Below are 20,790 nucleotides of genomic sequence, written 5' to 3'. Positions count from 1 at the left end.
TGTGCCCACCATCGAAACTCCTGTTGCAGGCAGGGAATGAGGGTAATTAATGTTTCCGGGCTGTGGCAATGTTGAGTCCAAACACTTTTTAGATACCATTGTAGTTTCCTTATATGCAGTCTGGCATATGGAATTAGCAGAATGCAGGATGCCATGAAGCCCAAAGCCTGCAGAATTTTTCTTGCAGATAACTGGGTCTTTGTTGCCAACATTTTGAAGTAAGAAGTCAGTTGTCTTTGTCTGGCGTGAGATAAGCCATCTGGGCAGTTGTATTTAAACTTGCACCCAGGAATATTATCTCTTGAGAGGGTACTAGTTTTGATTTTTTTTTCGTTTACTGTGTACCCTAGGCAAATTAGTAATCTTTCTAAAAACGCCAGATGCTGTAGTAGAATGTCTTTGTTCTCTGCTTGAATAAGGCAGTCGTCCAAGTAAGGATATATTTGAATTCCTCTTTGTCTACAAAATGCAATTACTGGTGCCAGGCATTTGGTGAAGATCCTGGGCGCAGTAGATAAGCCAAAGGGCAGTGCAGAGAATTGGTAATGCATTGAGCCAGCTATGAATCTGAGGTATCTTCTGCAAGATTGTCTGATTGGGACATGCAGGTATGCCTCTTTTAGGTCCAAAGTAACGAGCCAAGCCTTCTTGCCAAGTAGCTGCTGCAGAGCCAACATTTTGAATTTTGGAACGTCCAGAAATGCGTTTAGAATAGACAGGTTCAGTATTGGTCTCCAGGCTTTGTCCTTTCTGGGCACCAGGAAAAGTCTCGAGTAAAATCCTTGTCCCTGCTCTTGTTGTGGTACTTGCTGAATGGCCCTCATGTCCATGAGGGATGAAACTTGTTTTTGTGCCTCTGCCCATTGATTGTGTGGCAGGTCTGGCATACCTTTTGCCCTTGGCAGGGTGTGAAAGTGGAACCTGTAGCCCTGAGACACTATGTTCAAGACCCATTTGTCCTGGGTAATCATGTGCCAATTTGGTGAAAAAAGTGCTAGTTTGCCCCCTAAGGGGGCTGCCAAAAGATAAGTGCTTGGTTCTGGCAGAGGAAAGTCATTGGGACTGTTTCCTGTATGGTTGTGATTTGTCTTCTCCGCTTTTGGAGGTAGAAGCACCTCATTGTTTAGGCCTGTATGAGCCTTGGGGCTGTGATCTGCCTCTGGGGCATCTGTATCTGCCTCTTTGTGGCCTGTCTGACACTGGAAAGGACCAATTCTTTGTAGGCCAGTTCCTGCTAAATCTGGGTGGCTGTACCTGTAGGAAATCCCTAACTGTCTGCATGGATTTCGCTTTATCCTCCATTTTCTTCAACACCTCTTCTGCCTTAACACCAAACAAAGTATCATGCTGTAATGGAGCGTCCAATAATTTTGCTTTAACATGATCAGGCAGATTCTGTTCCTTTAACCAAGTATGCCTTCTAATGACAGAACCCATAACAGCGGCCCTGCAAAAGGCCTCCAGTGAATAAAAACCACATTGCAAAGTATGCTTTCCCACTTGTTCAGCTGCATGCAATAAATCCTGCATTTCCTTGTTATCAGAACATTCAGAATTTGTCAACATTTTCTGTTTAAGCAGTGACATTAAGTATTGCTGATATTTAAGCATATGAAACTGACCATTTAAAGCCCTTACAGCCAAGGTAGCAGAAGTGTAAAATGTTTCCCCCATCTGTCCAGTGCCCTAGAATCCCTATCAGAGGGGACAGGGTTTTTTGCAGTGGAAGCCTTGACCCCTTTGGGACCCTGAGATATAGTTTCTGGGTCAGCAGCAGGGTTTTTATATTGAAATTTATGAGAGTCTGGAACCCTGTAGTATCTGTCTGGCTTAGCAGGTGCAGGGGGTAGAGAGTCAGGAGACAGGCCGGACTCTGAAAATACATCATCTACAATGTCTAGAACAGGTGGAATAGCAAGAGGTCTGTGCTGAGGTAGTAAAAGAAAATCTTTGAGCCTTTTCTTAGATTCTGAATAATCTTGGCTCGCCCAGTGAAAATGCTCCCTCATGGTATGCAGAGTTTCCCCAAAAGAATAATCCTCAGGAGGAGAGGCTGAAGGAATAGATTCTTCAGCATCAGAATCCTCATAGGGAGGAAAAGAGTATCCTTGTTCAGAAGAGGAGTCAGAGGAAAGTGAAACCTGATCAGAAGAGTCATATTCTGTCTCTTGCCTAGGCCTCTTACCAGGAAGGGGATGGGAACCCCTGATCAAAGTAATTAGGTCTTCGGCCATTTTAAGCATCTGTTTCTTGGGCATGGAAGTCTGTCCAGGAGAACGCTGTACTTGTTTCTTTGTCTTTAGAACCGTTTTAGTCTTTGTCTTTGAAGCTGAGGTAGGCTTGACATATAATTGTGTAGGTCTGAAAACACCCTCAGAAGCCGAAGCCTGCTCAGCGGCTCAGGACCCATCTGAGGGAATAGTATCCGAGGTTCCAATACCTTGAGTATCCAGAGGCCTAGTCGGCTCCACGTGGGAGTCAGTAGCGGACTGTGGCTCTGTGGTAGCAGGCGTCAGGGGCTGTGAAAGCGCCTCACTGAGAACCGGCAACTGGCCTAGCGGTGGCCTCATCATCGGTTTTGGGCCTCGGATGCCTGTCCTTTTCCTTGCACTTTTTATAAACTCCGGTCGTCGGCTGTTCTGATGGCATTATATAATTAAATCTTCGGCCAAAGTAATGAAAGGCAAAATCGTACCGTTGCTTAATAGTGCGTTGGTTAAATCTAGCACAAAACCGACAGCTAGCAATGTCGTGATCAGGGCCTAGGCAAGGAATACAGTAAGAATGAAAATCCTTATGGGGTATTTGCTTCCCACAAGAAATACAATTGTTAACTTTTTCTGACATCGGTATGGAGCAAGAAAAAAGGCTTTAATGAAGACTTTGGATCTGAAATTCAATTTTGAAACTCTCAGGAGTCGGGCGACCGGCACTTGCGAACTGCTTTTGCTTCAGGCACCGTGCGGCAAGAAAGACTGAAGAAAATGGCGTTGGCTGCATCTTTTATACCCCTGGCGCACTGACGTCAGGGAAGAGGCAACAGCAACTGACGCCGGACCAAGACTTTGGAATTCAAGCCGACTGTGGGTAGCCTGCCAGCAGGATAACCCAAGAGTAATGACTGCAACAGTGAAACATGATGAACATCTTCCTGAGCTGATGGTTGGTGTCGGAGGCAAAGAGGTCGACCTTCGGGGTGCCCCTTTTTTGAGTTATTAGGGCGAAGGTTCTTCTGTTGAGCTGCCACTCGTGAGGGTCCAGAAGACTTCTGCTTAAGTGGTCCGCCAGAGAGTTGAGAGAGCCTGGTAGGAATTGTGCTAACAGGTGGAGTTGCATGGCAAAGGCTGTGTGCCATAGGGTCATCGCCAGCCTGCATAGAGAGTAGGACTGAGTCCCTCCCTGCTTGTTGATGTACCACATTAGTTGTGTTGTCTGTTCTGATCAGGAGAGCTCCTGGGGAGAGAAGGGGCTTGAAAGCTATCAAGGCATGCTGGACAGCTATTATCTCTTTTTGGATGATGGTCTGGGTGGTGAGAAAGGTAGCCCTTTGTTGAGGGAGCATCCTGTTGCCTGCCAAAGAAAATCTTTTCTGAGGCAAGGTATTATAGATATAAGAGTTTTCAGATCTTGAGAGTGTTGACACCAAAGGCTTTTTAGATACCACTGAAGTTTCCTCATATGCAGTCTGGCATATGGAATGAGTAGAATGCAAGATGCCATGAACCCCAGAGCTTGCAGTATTTTCCTTGCAGATAGTTGGGGTCTGGTAGCTAGTTGAGAGAAGCAGGATGTCAGGAAGGTTTGCTTTTTGGGTGTAAGGAATGCCATCTGGGATGCTATGTCCAGGCTTGCTCCCAGGAATATAATCCTTTAGGTGGGTACCTGTTTGGACCTTTTTTCATTGTGTACCCCAGGGAGGTTAGTAGGGACTTTACAAAGGCCAGGTGCTTGAGCAGCTTTTTCTGGCTGTCTGCCTGAATTAGGCAGTCATCTAAGTATGGGTAAATCTGGATATCCCTTTGCCTGCAAAAGGCAATGGCTGGAGCCAGACATTTTGTGAAAACGCTGGGAGCAGTAGATAAACCAAAGGGAAGCGCAAAGAACTGAAAGTGCTGAGATCCTGCTCTGAAACAGAGATATTTCCTGCATGATTTTGCTTTTTCTTCCATCCTTTTTAAGACCTCTTCTGCCTTAGTGCCAATAAGTTGTCTTTGTGCAAGGGGGCATCCAACAATTTAAATTTAACATGGTCTAGCAAGGGCTGTTCCTTAAGCCATGCATGCCTTCTGAGGACAGAACCGGTGACTGCTGCCTTGCAAGAAGCTTCTAGGGTGTCAAAACCACAGTGCAAGGTGTGTTTAGTTACCCGACTTGCAGAATGCATTAACTTTTGTAACTAGATTCTGCACAACCAGGAAAGGAAGGCATTTTTTGTTTGAGGCGTTCCAGGGTATGTTGCTGAAATTTTAGCATATGGAACTGACAATCTAGTGCTCTGATAGCAAGAGTAACAGAAGTGTACACTTTTTTACCCCATCTGTCTAGTGCTCGGGAATCCCTATCTGAGGGGGTGGGATTCTTAGCAGAGATTGCTTTAATTCCTTTAGGCCCTTGAGACATTACCTCAGGGTCAGCAGTAGGATTTTTAAAAAGAAATTTGTGCAAGTAAGGAACTCTGTAATATCTGCAATGAATACACACTCCAAAAGAACCAATACAGGTTCAACCAAAAATACAATTGATTTCCGAACCACTGTGTGAAATGAATAAAGGCACCAGTACTGAAACACGAAGAATTTATTCCAACTCTACACTCTAGAGTTGGAATAAATTCTTCGTGTTTCAGTACTGGTGCCTTTATTCATTTCACACAGTGGTTCGGAAATCAATTGTAACTCTGTAATATCGGTCTGGTTTTTTGGGTGCAGGAGGGAGGGTGTCAGGAGACAAGCTGGATTCCAGGAAAACATCCTCCACGACATCCAGGACTAGGGGGATGGTCAGGGGTCTGTGCTGTGGAAGATCTAAGAATTCCGAGAGTCGCTTTTTAGACTGAGGGTAGTCCTGACTTTCCCATTGGAAATGCTCCCTTAAGGTGTGCAGGGTTTCCCCAAAGGAAAAATCTTCTGGGGGAGAGACTGAAGAAATGGAATCCTCTGCATCAGAATCCTCATAAGCAGTGAGGGGTTGCATGTGTTCATACTCAGATGCGTCAGTCATCGGACTCTTGTTCAGACAAAACTACAGGGGAGAGATCTCTTTCTTTTGGAAGGGGTAGCTTGGCTTCCCCTGATCAGCATGATAAGGTCTTCCGCCATTTTAAGCATTTGAGACTGAGGCAAGGAAGCAGGTGCCTGAGATTGCGTTGTCGGTTTCTTGGGTGTGGTTCGTAACCTGGGCCTAAGAAACTCAGGAGCTTTTGAAAGAATGGTAGTCGCGAAAGTAGTAGTCTGTGTCGAGAATCGGTAGTGCGAAGGACTTCCTTGGAAGCCGGTACCTGCTCAGTGGCTCCGGACCCATCCAAGCTACAGATGACCACAGAATCCTTAGTCGAAGAGTTTTGCGGCATACCGGACTCTGAAAGGGTTTCGGAAGCGACCTGTGAATCCACAGAAGTGGGCATCCGGGGCTGCGAAAGCACCTCACTGAGAACTGACGACTAGCTTAACGGAAGCATTGTCAGTAGGTTTGGACCTGTGCAGTCGGTCTCTGTCTTTATCTTTATGTTTTTTCGGAAGATGTGCTGTCGGGTGGCTTACGGAAGCCGTATCGGAAATTGAGGACTGTAAGCAAAAATACCTAGCTACAATTAGGGCCCAATGATGTATAGTTCTGGCATTGAACAAAGCACAGAAGCGACAGCGGGGGACATTGTGGTCAGGGCCTAAGCAAGTGACACAGTAAGAATGAAAGTCTTGGTGTGGTATTTGCTTTCCACAGGTGAGACAATTGTTAACTTTTTCTGACATCGGCTAGTGCAAGAAAAAAGGATCCCCAATGGGGTACTTAGCTTTAGAAGATTTCAGCTTCAGTTCGGAAGACAAAACTCGGGTAGTGGCCGACCAGCACTCATGCAAACTGCTTCTGCTTCGGGCTCCACGGCAAGAAAGACTGATGTAATGGTGTTGTCTGCTTTACTTTATACTACTGATGACCTGACGTCAGTCCTGAAGCAACAGCAACAGACGCAGAAATACTAAGCCTCTGATATTCGGGCCAGCTGAGGGCTACCCTGGCAGGGATAACCCAAACATGATGACTGCAACAGTGAAACACGAAGAAAATCTACATATCATCAAATTTGTCTTCCTAGCATCAGAAATAAGTATGGAATCTTTTTTTTTTTTTTTTAATACAAATTTCCAGATCCAACTACCATTTATGTTTTATATGATCGTGTTCCAGGTTACCATCTCAGAGTCAGTTTGATCACTTGTTATTTCTGAAATCCTGTCAGTATGGTGGCAGCATGGAAGACACAAAGAACATAACTCATATTACACAGACAGAAGCACATCAGGAATCAAGCAGCAGAAACACAGGAAGAAAAGTACAAACAGACCATCGGTTAGCTGATCACAGGAAAAACCAATGCCTGAACTATAAACATTAACAGTATGTCCTCTTTAAAAGGAACGCTGGCTCAGTAAGATTTAATCAGTAAATACAAATGAAATAAGCAGTCCAGTAACCAAGCAACATTAGAGGCCACTCCATTTTACACTATGCTCATACAAACTAGAGGTATGTTCACCATAACTGTTTTTAAATCTTAACAAATTAGCATATTTAAAATAAAAGGAATCTGTCCTCTACAAGATTAAACTAACTCAACATTAACCTTAAAGGGTGAAGTGCTTCTTCTGAAGTTAATACCATAACTGCAATCTCCAAGATCCTAAATTATATTTCCTTAGCGTTTGTGATCGAAATTCAAACACACATTTTTGATGTCACATATGAGGTACTTAAATACACATAAGACATTTATTCGATATACCTGTACTCTTATCTGGGCAATCCATTGACTCTTCACTTGCACTTAACTGGCAAGACGTGGTTTTCTTCTCTGTATCCTGCTCTAGGTCTGAACCAGTATGCACAGATGAGTTGGTGCTCATAGGGGAACGTGCATTATCAGTTAATGAAATTCTTCTGCCTGTACTGCTAGAGAGTACAGATTTGCTTGCTAGAATCTTTGGAGATGCCGTCATGTCAAAATTCAGTTTGATTTTGTCTTGCTTCTCTGGTTTTGCAGTGCCAGAATCTGGATTGTTGGGATCCAGCAACATCTGATACTGATTATTAGGAGTGTATGGAGTCCTGAAAGGAGCATAATTAAATACTCCAAATCTTTTGCGAATGTTCTCAACATATATCTCCATCTCCTGCATGGCACTATTAAATATGCTTTTTGTCTTTTTCACAGAAAAAGGAATTTCTTTTGACATGAGATAACAGTTATTAACTGGAACCCAAGCTCTGTGAAGAAGGGAAAAAAGGTAATGTAAAGACAATTTTTTTCTGTAATTACTACACACTTTTAATTGACTTGCATCTCTGGATTTGAGGTACAACACCAGACCACTCTCTTAACCAACACCTAGTCCTGTTATTATTTATCTAATACTGTCACTTAACTTAAAATATTTCAGACAGAAGTTCTTGATGTAATGAACACCACATATATTCATACAGCAGCTGATTAATCTACACACATATCAAAACAAACCTGGCCATAGTCTTTAGCTACAGAAACTGAGATATATGACATGAATACATCACTTCTGTCAACACATGAATATGGTGACCTAGCAGACTGAATGGGGAAGTAATCTGTGGACAGACAGGGAGCATTATAGAAAAAAACAACAGAGTGCCGCTGTCTTATGAGTAGAAAGCAGACAGACACCTGTAAAACAGTGGCAGTTGATGTAGCACGTAGTTGCCATGTTACCCAGTTAAACAAACATAGCTGAACTGATGTGGCTTTTTGGCAGCAGTTTTCCAATATGCAGTTATTTGCCTAATGCCGAAAGAAAAGAGTTTGTAATCCACTACCAGCCCTATTCCCTTTGATTATCAAACAACAGTTGTTTGGTCTTCCTAAACTGACATACATGAATTAGGTAAAATCTGAACTGACAAATCACATCTAGGCTGTGAAGGAAATCTATGCCCAGTTTTCTGTCCTGAGAAAAGAAACACTACAGAGAAGTGGACTAGTTCAATGACAAGAACACCACCACCACTTTGAAGAAAAACTGAGACAGGCCTAAGAACACCAGTCTAGTGTGAAAAATCAGCTATGACTCCCTACAGTTAGTATCTGAAGATCCAAGATGCTGGAGACAAAGATGACAGCCATCAATAAGCCAACTTTTCAAAACTTCAAAAGCTACTAAACTAGCAGGTGGGTGGGTCTGTCGGTTATAAAATTCAAGTCCCAAGGAGAAGAGGTGCTCTTCGTGCTCTTCAAGGTAAGGCAGAAGTGCAGAACACCTTCAAAGAAATGCTTCCCTAGACATTGTCTTGTTCTGGCCTCCAAAAGATCACATGCATAGAAATTTCTATATTACACACCTAGGACATGAGATAAGACACCAACATCTTACATGTGCCCAAATTTAATCAGCAACACCAGCATAATGATGGAGATGAGCACTGGACACTTCTCTGCCAAAACGAAGAACCTCTACTAACTGATAAGAGTACATATATCAGCTGTTAAACTTCAAGGCAGCTTGAATCATCTCGAATAATTTAGTCTGAATGTGCTGTAGGATCAAGAAGTATGATTCAGTACTAAAGACTGAGGTAGAGCTGGTGGTAACCTCAGCTCTGGGGGGTTTCCAAGGTTTGAATTAAGTGCATTTCTTGTGCAACAATGCATCAGAGAGCCAGAAACCACACCCTTCTCAATCACAAGGGCTAAAGAATGCAAGCTTTGGTATTCACTAAACTGTGTGAAACTAAGCTGACTCAGGAGAATGGGACAAATGTGTACAGAAATCCCCCTTGCCATGGAATGGAAACCACATCCTGCTGAACCAAGCAAGAAAGGGACAGAAGCACATTCTCAGAGAGGAAGGTAGACAGTATCTTCAGCTTACTCTTGGAAGGTTCAAACTGAAAATGACTACTACTTAAGGTACCTCACTCTTGGAAGATTTAAGCTTAAAATTACTACAGTGCCTAAAGTGCTAAGCAAAGCACAGTACACAAACACAAAATTATATATACATAAAAACAGAAGCTGGATTTCCTGCCCTTGTTGCAGAGGATAAAGTCCTGACTAGGTCCAGACTACCCCATTCAATCAGCAACATAGGCATATTAGGCACAAGAAGGGGAAGGATAAGCCTGAGTGGCCAACACTACCTTGCTCATTCTTGGGGAATGGGGGATTACCAGATGTGCAACAATGGCAACACCTGCTGGTGGGTGGCTGTATCGTCCACCTGTAATGTTGAAGTTTGTTTATGCTACACTGTGCACAGAGTTTCCTGCTGAGCTGAGGAATAAGGTGTGTGTGTGTGTGTGTGTGTGTGTGTGTGTGTGTGTGTGTGTGTGTGTGTGTGTGTGTGTGTGTGTGTGCATAAATGTGCACACACATCTCATTCCTTAGCTCAGCAGGAGTACAAGTACATAAGTGTGTGTGTGCTTACACATGCATGTGCATGTCTGCAGAACATACACCCCTCCTTTCCTAACTGGACAGTCATGGGGTTAGCTGACTTATCCCTGCCACCTGACTCTTATTGCTGGGAACATTTGGGCCAAATAAGATTTACCAGGCTGGAACAAATGGACTGCAAGGCTCTCACCTAGCCCAGTAATGAATGGCTCCTATACCCATCAAACAAATATGTACAAGTAGTAGAACCATCAATCAGGAAGCCTTGGAAGTGGGGAGGATTAAACAATCTGAAACAGGTTTAAAGAAAGATACACCAAAAGTTGAATCTACAGATGCCTGACAAACTAAAAATAAGTAAAAACAGGTACAGTCTGAAGGAATAAGATTAACAACAATCCAAATGTCAATGAACAATATTTGAATAAATACAAGACTGGGGGCTCTCCTAACGGTAGCAAAAGTTGTGAAACTCCTGGAGCTACTATGGTACTACCCTCCACAAGTACAGGACCTAATAAGCAAATAAAAAAGGTTTAAGCTGTAACCTCAAATAGCTCTATAGTGGCAGGGCAGATGGCACATACCAGTTTATCAGCTAGTACAGAACTATCAGCTCTTTTAGGTGTGAGGGGCACAAACAGAGGCAGCCATGGCAGACTCCAATACGTGGGAGTAATGTGTCACTAAAGTGAAGTAACAGCAAGTAAATGCGGACTGACGTTCTATACAAAATGCAGACAATCAAGTTTCATGTCAATTAGCTGCAGATAAATGGTGCTGCTGTGGTCCAAACACAAAGTGAACAAGGAATGAACACTGAAATGCCCTCAGAAAGGATCAAGTGCTTGATCCAGGGGATATTCCCAAGATGGTAAGCAGAGAGTCAGACAACAGCTGTCATGAGGTCACTAAAGGTCTGCCAATCATCAAGGATCACATCAAATCACACAAACTAGAAACAAACTCCATCTTATCACCACCACAAAATCATCATCATTCACTTAAGGTAGAAGGAACAGCTAGTGCCTCAGTCCTAGACACACTGAGCTTCAAACAATTACGTTACATGTGAAGAATGTTATATGGACAAGTTCACCATGGAAATGATGGCCATCATGTATTCCAAAGGCAGCAGGTAAAGCTATGTACTTTTAGTGCAGCTGTAACAATGCTAGCCTCTTCCTCTAATCTGATTTCTGAAAGGTTGTTCAAAAAGGGTAAGAAGCAACAGGTTTAAGAAGTTCAGTTGTCTACTTACCATAAATGTAGATTTAAGAGTGTCTTCACTGTTGCAGTAATAACTCATTATGATTTCCAGTCGTGGAAGCCCTTGGCTGACCTGGACACCACACACTTTAATCCCCACCTGTTGGAAGCCCTTGGCTGACCTGGACACCACACACTTTAATTCCAACCTGTTGGCCAAGCAGATGCTCTTTCCTCTGACATCAGGACATGGAATCCCAAGGAGTTATTATTGCAACACTAAAACACTAAGAACATTTCTGGCAAGTGGGGTAGGAAGAAGAGTTAACACCAGACACCGCTTTCTGACAATGTCGTAGGACGTAAGTGGCAAACCATTCTAGAAGGGCACAGGACAGAACCACAGTGAAAGGCATATCATTCTAAAATGATCATGTGATCAGCCATGTCAAAATGTGCAATGAGATCAAGGAGAACAAGTAAAAAATTATGCTTATCAGCTCTATGGTATGCAGAGATTACACTACAACTCAAGTGCAGGTGACCAGAGTTCCAACAGCAGCTTGGGTACCAGTAGGAGCCAGCCAGGGATGATGAGAGAGCAGTCACTGCCATTTCACACCCTTCATGAGTAGGAAGGCATGAAGTTCTGTCTTGCCAAATGGGTGAGACACAGCAGAAGAACTAAGTGTTATCCAGTGGAGTTTGAACCCGACAACGCTGTGCTGACATGGTGCACTGATGAGGGAAACATGGTGTTCTAAGGAACCCTTCCCTTCTGGAAATGGCAATGGCACAGTTTGAAGCAGCTGTTGGGGGGTGCATCAAATGGGAAGAGGGTAAGCTACTCTAAAGGATCAGCAAGCTTGCCCATTTCCTACTACCCAACTCTTCCTAGGTAATGGATGGCAAATTGGGACTGCCAGGCATAACCAAATGGACTCCAAGGGCTGTCCTTTAGCCCATGAAGCTGGCCATTGTTTTCTTACAATAAATGGACCAAATAGATGCCAACAGTAAAATCACTGGGTATGATTGGGGGGGGGGGGGGGTAGTAAAAAAACAAGGTTGATCCTTCACTATAAGTTGGGCATTCACAACTTTAGTAAGGCTAATCCAAAATCAGGACTGAAAAATTCCAAACAGATTGCATGCAGCTTAAATCTTGTTTTGCAGGAAACAAAGTACTTTTTCTATACCCTTACAAATAAATGGAAGACTCAAAAAGGTTAATATTTATTGAAAACACCTGGAACCAAAGATGGTTTTGTGAGAAAAGGGATAACTAGAAGTCTTCATAAAGTCAGAAAAAAAAAATTCTCAGGAAAGATCCGCTAACTTGATGCATAAGTGGAGTGGACCCCAGACAAGTCATAATCAGCACAATGGGGTAATAATCCAAATCATGTGTTGCATAGCTTATGCTTGATATTAAAGATATGAACACTGAATAACTGCCATTCAAAACAAAGATTAGATCACTCGTACAAAGGACCCAGTACAGTGGCTCTAAGTACACTACAAAGATTCTTCAACCTAATGAAGGCAGCTCTGTTTGTGTGTGTGTGTGTGTGTGTGTGTGTGTGTGGGGGCAAAACTTGCCCATACTGAAGCTGACCAACTTGAAAAGAAAATGAAGTTGGTATTTCAAGCCGGTTCACCAACTGTAACAGCATGATTACAAGATCCAAGCCACAAAGAACTCCCAAGTCCTCGGCTTCAGTAAATGTCTGAAAAGCAGCTTAGGTAGTCCCCAGCCTACTTTCTTCATCTAGAATGAGAAAATGATGCCCCTATCTCTAACCCAATGATTATGAACGAATGTCATCTTTGTTCAGGAACTACAAAACTGACAAAAGCACTGAAGCAGCTTTCTCTCAAAGGCCATGAAAGTCAAAAGTAATGCACATAGCTCCAAATGGATAACACAAATTCCCACTCTTCATGGACTATCACTTTCCCTGAACTGCAAAGCAACACAGATGGCATCCCATCCCTACTGGTGAATGCCATCAAGAAGTAATGGGCTTTCCTGTGGGAAATTCTGATACATATTTAGACTGGGGGGTTGCCCCCCCCCCCCCAAGTCACAGCGTAAGGGGTAGATTCAGAAGCACTCAGCAATTCTGCAGCCACTGACAACTCGGCCTCATGCAGCACCTACATGCTCAGGTGAGTGAACAGCATTAAAGATGGTGGAGGCCATCAGACCCACACACGCAAAAAAGACCAAGTCAGAACTGCCTGCTGTGATCTCATCCAGGGGAGGCTAAGGCTTCAAGTTCATAAGCACAATGTGCAGCAAGAACTAAAACAGTGAATTGTGTCTTGGTCTGTACTCATGAAGGCAAGTCTATGAGGAAAGCTTAGGAAGGTCTTCTCCCATTATATGGAGATTACGAGATTAGCAGACTAACACCACCATGGGGCATGATTCTTTGACTTGAATGAGGATTTTAGATAACAATGATGACTTAAGAAAAAAAAAAAGAAATCCATAAATCGAGAACAAACACAGAGATATTTATACACACTAAAAACAGTTTTTAAATACTGCCCAGTTTGTAAGCTGATCAAGCAAAAAAAGTTGCTATTTTAAATCAGATGAAGATGAGAAAGAAGTATTTGTAGATGTTATGTGCAGAATGCACATATATGTATTAATATACTCACACTGTTATACAGCTTGTAGAATGAGTTTGAATAAACCATCTTTAGACAGCATCAGTTTATGGACAGAAAAAATTATGCATTCCAGACAAGTATATGGCATGGTGCTAATATTCCCTAAGTTTAGACTAGATAAATTCAGAATATTTTGTAAATGCAACCAAATCCATTGTGAACAGCAATTAGGCAAAGCTCTACATGGGAATAAGAGTCTGTATAAAAGAGGAGAAAGGAAAACTATTAAAAAACAGATGCCACTCAATGACCTAGTGTAGTCCTAATAAATAAAAATAACTTGAAATTAGCAAACATTTTGTAATGTGGAGATCACACCTTACAGTGACCTTAACAGCTATGCTTCAGAACAGAAAAAATAGACTGGGTTCAGAATATGCCCTGGGGAGTTGGTGGCAATCTTTCTTGATTACTGGGATATACTACCACAAGGGGATGATTTGGTGGTGCGAGTCGACAGACTATGTGTTCGATCCAAATATTAATGTGAAATGAAGTAGCTTACTGAGCAGTAAGAATTTCAGTAATATACATGAACATATAAAAGTTAAGAATTCTAACTAAAAATCCAGGACACTTAGGAGGCATAAACAGAATGTTATTGTAACTTCCAGACGAAGACATATTACATTTAGTAGAGGCAGTAAAGCTGCAAATATTACTAATGAATGGCTAAAAGGACTGTCAATGAACACAAGTGTTATGGCAAATCCATCAGTGAAAACAAGGTTATGAACTGTGATAAAATCATACTCCTCATTCCCAGAAGCCAGCTACAGGCCAATTCAATGGAGGCAAAATATGCAGTCAGCGTATGTTTCATCCACCTAGTGTTATACAGATACTAATATACCTCTCAACCTCTAATCACAAAAAATCTAGACACAGCTTAAAATAATAAGAGGACAAATGCCTCAAAATACAGACAGATTTTAAATATTGCTTTTGTAAGCTTAGAAAGTATCTAGAATAACAATTTATATTAGCATGCGATTTCTGAAGAATTTGAACTCAAATTCAAATGTATGTCGTTATTTAGTGACTTCAATCTTACTGATTTGCCAGATCACCACAAATTTTATGAGGAACAGACCAAAATGATTAGGTTAAAATCTGGACAGTTAAGAGGTATGACCACTAATCAAAGGTTCATAACCAATTAAAATCCGATAACCAGGTAAGAGAGACAATCTAATGCAGACATCATCTAGTCTATGAAGTAAAGTGGCAGTATCCAAAGAAAGTAGTACACTTCTAACATTACTGCAGTAATAATACGGTTATGTAATAGAGTACTAAAAAATTCCATCTAAACTACACAAGTGAAGGTACATTTATAAAATGCTGCAGTACAAACACGTAGTAGAAAGGTGAGTAATCATGACAGAAATAACATTAGCACAAAGAGGAAGCCTAAAGAGACCTGTAATAAATTAAGACAAGCCTTAAGTTAAAAAGTTCCAGTGTTTTCTATTACGTCGAGAAATAAATTTGCTGTGTATAAATGCAGCCTCAGTGTACCATTTCTGATGTGTGTTTACTGGTACAGCACCTTTTCTTTTTCCAGTTATAGTTGATACATTTTTACTAAAGTATTTCATGTGAAGTTGCTTTTCTAGATATGTCATTAATGTACTACCAGTGCACTGGTTTAACAAAAACCTCAGTATTACAAACACCACATTCAATCAATAAGAACACAACCCCCCCCTCCCCAAAATAAATGGACTACTCACCTGTCATGTTGTCCAAAGAACCGTGCATCAACCTGCCCATCCTTGTCCCTTAAGGCTTTAGCAGGCCAGAATGGGAAGCCTTTCAGTTTCGCCCAAACAAGTGGGTGAGGATTACTCTGCAAAAAATCACAGTACAGTAGTCATTATAAACAACTACATAATTAGTTAAGGTGCCACTAAGACTTTCAAATAACACATAAATGTTTTAAATTCCAACCACATACAGAATAGTGATCACAAACCTATACAGAGATTGACAAATAATTGCATAAGTAAATGGATAAACTATTCCAGCCCTGTCGCCCTCTTTTTATCAAATCCAGCCGCTGACAAGGTCTCGGTAGTGGGCAACTGAGTAGAAGTCTGATGTATCATGAGTTCTGTAACCTCAGCAGGTATATCAGAGCCAGAAATGTTGTTCTGCTGATCCATTCAAGGCCTCTCTAGCTTTTTCTTTGGCGGAAGAGAGACATCAGAGGATGTGGAGTCAGCCATCTTGGACTAGGCCACGCACTTAAGATGCTAGGTCTCGAGGAAGGAGTTGAGAGTAGACAGTCTAGGCCTAAGGGTTTTTGGAATGAATGACTAACAAAGCAGGATTTGTGACTGTGTTCTGGACCTAGACAAAAAAAGACACCTGGTATGCAAGTCCTTATACAAAATCTGCCTACCTCATTTGCCCTTACCCCTCCTATATGACATCTAACAATTTTAAACTACAGCTCTGAAATTAAAAAAATGGTTCCCCAATGGGGCACTTATCTGACAATGATTAGAGAAGCCAGCAGTACCAAAGACCAAACGTGGATCATATGACCTGCATTCAGGCTGGCAGCGAGAAAATCCCAGCTACCTATGAGGCTGAGGTTGGCAGACTGATCGAGTTCAGGAGCTCTGGATTTGAGTGCTGTAAGGGACTTGGACATGTGGCTTTGGGGGAATTGTCACTTACGAATTTTCCAATTTTGAGGTAAAGATTTATCAGCTGATTCGTTGAATCTTCAGGACTAGGTTACCTGCTTATCAGGCACTTTTCTTTGCTAAAACATGGATCACAATTCTGACACTTAAGATGTCCTAACTGAAATCACTGTTGCAATGTTCATGACAGATGAGTTTTGTCGCTGGCATCCTGCCAGGAGATTCCGGACTTGCTTCTGATTATCTCACAGCCAGTCTAAATGCAGGTGACTGTCATTTTCTCTCCCCCTAACCCCAACCCCCTCCCTCCATCCCCCTATCAAAAAGACCTTCCCTTCACTTCTGATAGGTGGTAACTACAGACAATTCAATTGTCGCCATCATCAAAGAAGGCTACACCATGTCTTGGCAAAGTGTTCCCTCCATGAAAGGGATTCCCAACCAACCAGCTTCCCTTGATCGGTCCCATTATTCAGTACTTGCTGGCACAGGGCACCACAGAAGAACCACCTCCATCCTTCATAGGAAAAGGGTTTTATGCAAAGATCTTTCTTCTTCCAAGGATGGAAGGGCAATGGAGGTTCATCCTGGACTTTTCCCTGCTAAACACCTTCCTGAAAGTGCCTACCTTAAATGCTTTTGCTACACACCCTCCTGCCCTTTATTCTGCATCAGGCATTTCTAGTGTCCCTAGATCTCAAGGATGCTCATCTTCACATCTCTATCTGTCTGTCTTGCAGGAGATTCCTCAGGTTCTCTGGCTCTTCTAATTTTCAATTAATTGCTTTGCCCTTTGGTCTTCTGACTGCCCCAGAGTGGTAGCCTTCTATCTCACTCAGGGAATTCAAATTTTCCCTACCTGGACAACCTTTTGATTCAGTTCTTGTCTACAGAGACCCTCTTCAAGCACCCACACTTCACAGTATGGTTCTTAACCAACCTAGGGATTCACCATCAATCTCATCTCTCTCCTATTCAGGACTTAAGTCTTACTGGGTTGCAGGTTAAATAAAAGCATAATGCAGACCTCCCTTCCTCAGAAAATGTCCAAAGCCTGGTAAGTTGTTTCCAAACCCACTGCTCGATGATTTACTGCATTGCATGGAACATCCTCAGGGCTCTGAGGTTCATGGCTGTCTCTATCCCACTGATCTCACTGACCAGGCTACATAAGAAAAATTCAGTGGTATCTGAAATCAGTGTGGGCCCAATACTCACATCCCCTGACACCCTGATCTCTCTCTCTCTGTTGCCCTGCATCAAAAAGAAACTCATTTGGTTGGAGAAACAGGTGTCTCATCCTAGGCCTTGCATTCACCCCAGTCCCTCACAACCAAATTCTTCATGCCAGTGCCTCAGACAGGGCTTGGGTGGCTTGGACAGGCTCCCACAAACTACAGGAGGCATGACCACCCTTTCTCCTGAAGGAATATATCAACTAAAAGAAATAAGGGCCCTTCTGCAGACTTTGCCACCTTTGGAAACCAGGCACTCTCTTGGTGTGCACAGACAATGCCACAGTGATGTGGTACATAAATAAGGAGGCACAAAGTATTACACTTGTGCAGGATGGCACAAAAGGTTTGGCAGATGGTCACTCAACTGGAAATGACCCTCACAGCAGCTTACATTCTTTCAATACAGAATGTGTAGGCAGAATCATTAAGCAGAGACCTCATGCACCTCCATGAATGGGCCCTGAACAGACAAGTCTTCAAAGCAATCATACACCGCTGGACAACTCCACAGATAGACCTCTTTGTATCTCCAGAGTATCACCAGCTCCCTCTAATCTGTACCAGGGCCCCATTAACTCAGGCCTGGAAGACAGACACCTTCTCCCTCCAGTGAACAGGGAGGTTCCTATACGCCTATCTTTCAATGCCACATATTCCAAGGGTCCTCCTAAAACTGCAAAAGGACACTCCAAAACTGATGCTCCTCCTGGCCCCTTTCTGGCCAAGACAACATTGGCTTCACATCCTGTTCCATTTATCAAAGGGAAATGACTGAAAATTTCAATACAACCAAACCTAATCACCCAACAGAAGGGTCGGCTTCTACACCCCAACCTAGCCTCTCACAGTCTCACTCTGTGGATGACTGGGTTCTAATCCCTAAAAGACACTTATTTTCACAGGAGGTGACACAGATTTTAAAGGAGGTCAGGACAACCAATACCCGGAAACCATACATATCCAAGTGGAAAAGATTCTCCATTTGGTGATAAGCACAGACTGGAACCATTCTTACCAGATATTCGCACCACACATTAGTTTCACTGTGAGCATCTGCATTTTTGGTTGGCTTATTCACCCATTAAAGCACCTTTGTCAGCCATCAGTGCCTCTTTACCTCAAGACTGTTCTCTTACGTCCAGAGCAAAGGTAAAGCTCTTTCTGAAAGGAGTCCTACACCTTAAGGCTCCTTAGAAACTGATCTCACCATGGGTTCTTAATTTTATTCTTAAAAACTCACTCTACCCCCTTTGAGCCAGACACACTGATATCTTAAAATTCTACACATGAAAAATTGTCCTTCCACTAGCTCTAACTTCTGCTTGCAGGATGTCTGAACTGCAGGCAGGCATGGCTACTCCACCCTTCTCAACAAGTATAGAGTAACGCTTAGGACTAATTCTTCTTTCAGACTTAAGGTTGTGAATGAGCTATCCCTCAAAATCATTCACCTACCTGGTTTCTTTCTTAATCCTCAAAATAAGGAGGAAAGTATCTTACATTCCTTTGAAATTCACAGGCAGCTGAGGTTCTAGTTGGACAAAACTAAGACAATCAGAAAAAACTGACCAACTATTTGTTTCTTTCATGGATGCCAAGCTGTGGCCAACCAGTCTCAAAGCAAGCCATTGCAACCTGGATATCCAAAGATCTCCCTTTCTGCTACCTGCAATATAAGTTCATGCCCTCCTTCAAGTCATATTCAATTCAGGCGGTTGCCTCCTCTGGTGGTTTCCACAAAGGGGTTTATGCCAAATTCCATCTTAGAAATGGCCACTTGGTCCTCTGTGCACACCTTCACCAAGCACTACAAGACTGATGCCTTCTCCAGGACTAGGACGGCTTTTGCTAGATCTGTGCTCTCTGATCTCCTGAACAGTTTATCCTATTCTCTCTAGCCAGCCACACCCTGCCCTTCTCTCTTCAGCTCTGGGAATCATCCATCTGTGATGAATACTGCAACAGTGATTTCAGTTAGGCCATAGTACAGTTATGTAAGAACTTGCAATAACAGTAGATGTCCTACTGATCACTGTTGCAGTATTCCTTCCTTCCCTCCCCTCCTTCCCCTCTGTTCTCTTGCTTTTGGATCACACATATGCATACATGATTCCTTGGGGAAGTTTACTACTTTTTCTAGCTACATCCCTCCAAGCTAACCAGTTTCCTCTCTCAGTAGTCTTCAGGCTGCTAGCTCGGAGACAGTCAGAGGATCTCATGCATATGTCAGTCTTTTATAACCCCAATGCACGTGTTGAGGTCATGTGTCAGACGTACACTCTTAGGAAGTTAAACCTTTAGTACCTTGGACAAATGACAGCGACAAAAGCACTTTGGAAAAAAAAATGAAAGATAGTCACAAGGTTTTCCCCCCAAAGGGAGGCCTCCCTGAAGGGGAGTCTGACTGTGATTTGTCAGAAAATCTTTTCCTAGGCACTTTTCTATGTTTGAGAGAAGGCCTAGGGTCCCTTTTAATGAAGGAAGTGGATTTGGATGGCTATTTCCTATGGTACCTTGAAACTGTAGAGAGGAGAATTTGCCTGCAGTTTTTCATAGTATTGCCTGCTCTTGCACAGTTTTGAAAAAATTGCCCGCTTGTGGTCCAAACAAAAGGTCATTATCCAAGGGTGAATCCAAGAGTTTGTATACAAAGTCTTCAGAGATGGGTTGACCCCATAGCCATGCATACTGTCAGATCACTAAGCAAGTGTCAACAGTCCTAGACATAGTGTCCACTGCATAACTGCATTTGATGCTATGCCAGCCTATTTGTGTTGTTTGGGACAGAAGGGTCTCCAATTGCTGTTTAGAATCATATGGCTGAGGTTCTGATATGACCTTATGCAGAGAAACTAACACAGAAAGCAGGTATGTAGTCACTTGCATTTGGTAATTAACAGCTTTGAAAGCTGAAGTGGAGGAGGTGTAAACTTCCTTACCACACCTATCTGTGGCCCTGCTGTCCTTGTAGGAAGGGAGGGCATTAGCAGTGGGAAGCAATTTGGATTATACAATGAGAGGGAGACTGCTGCAGGGACAGCCATAGAATTGTTATACAGGTATTTAAGTTCATCAGGAACCTTATAAAACCTGTCTGTGTTTTAGGAGCAAGTGGCTGAAAGGTATTAATGAAGAAGCATGGAAAGCTTTGAGGACTGGGGGAAATGGCAAAGGAGCTTCGGCACTCATTTTCAGAAAGCTGTATTATCTCTTTTATAACACTGAGATTTGCCTAGACTGCACTCAGTGCATCTCAACATACTCTGAATGATTTCTCTAAAGGAAGCCTCTTCCAGAGGAGAGTCAGGTGAAAGACATTTTCCTTCATCAGAGGGCACTTTCTCAGGACAGTGGAGTTGTGAAG

The 20,790-nt window shown here is 42.7% G+C and overlaps 1 protein-coding gene across 6 annotated transcripts in view; it reads right to left on the bottom strand.

Moving 5' to 3' along the window:
* ZMYND8 (zinc finger MYND-type containing 8) overlaps positions 1-20,790 on the bottom strand; it is a 1,698,999-nt gene that overhangs the window by 805,608 nt on the left and 872,601 nt on the right. For all 6 annotated transcript variants that reach the window (XM_044089914.1, XM_044089913.1, XM_044089918.1 and 3 more), the window contains 2 exons: positions 15,268-15,383; positions 7,001-7,482 (listed from right to left, as the gene is read on the bottom strand). In XM_044089914.1, coding sequence (XP_043945849.1) covers positions 7,001-7,482; positions 15,268-15,383 — 598 coding nt within the window. The remainder of the gene's footprint in view (positions 1-7,000; positions 7,483-15,267; positions 15,384-20,790) is intronic.

The sequence above is a fragment of the Protopterus annectens genome, chromosome 12.part0 (assembly GCF_019279795.1).
Source record: "Protopterus annectens isolate FY-2018-M chromosome 12.part0, PAN1.0, whole genome shotgun sequence".
NCBI lineage: Eukaryota > Metazoa > Chordata > Ceratodontiformes > Protopteridae > Protopterus > Protopterus annectens.
Note: the sequence above shows the minus strand (reverse complement) of the source record. Positions and strands in the feature narration are given on the sequence as shown.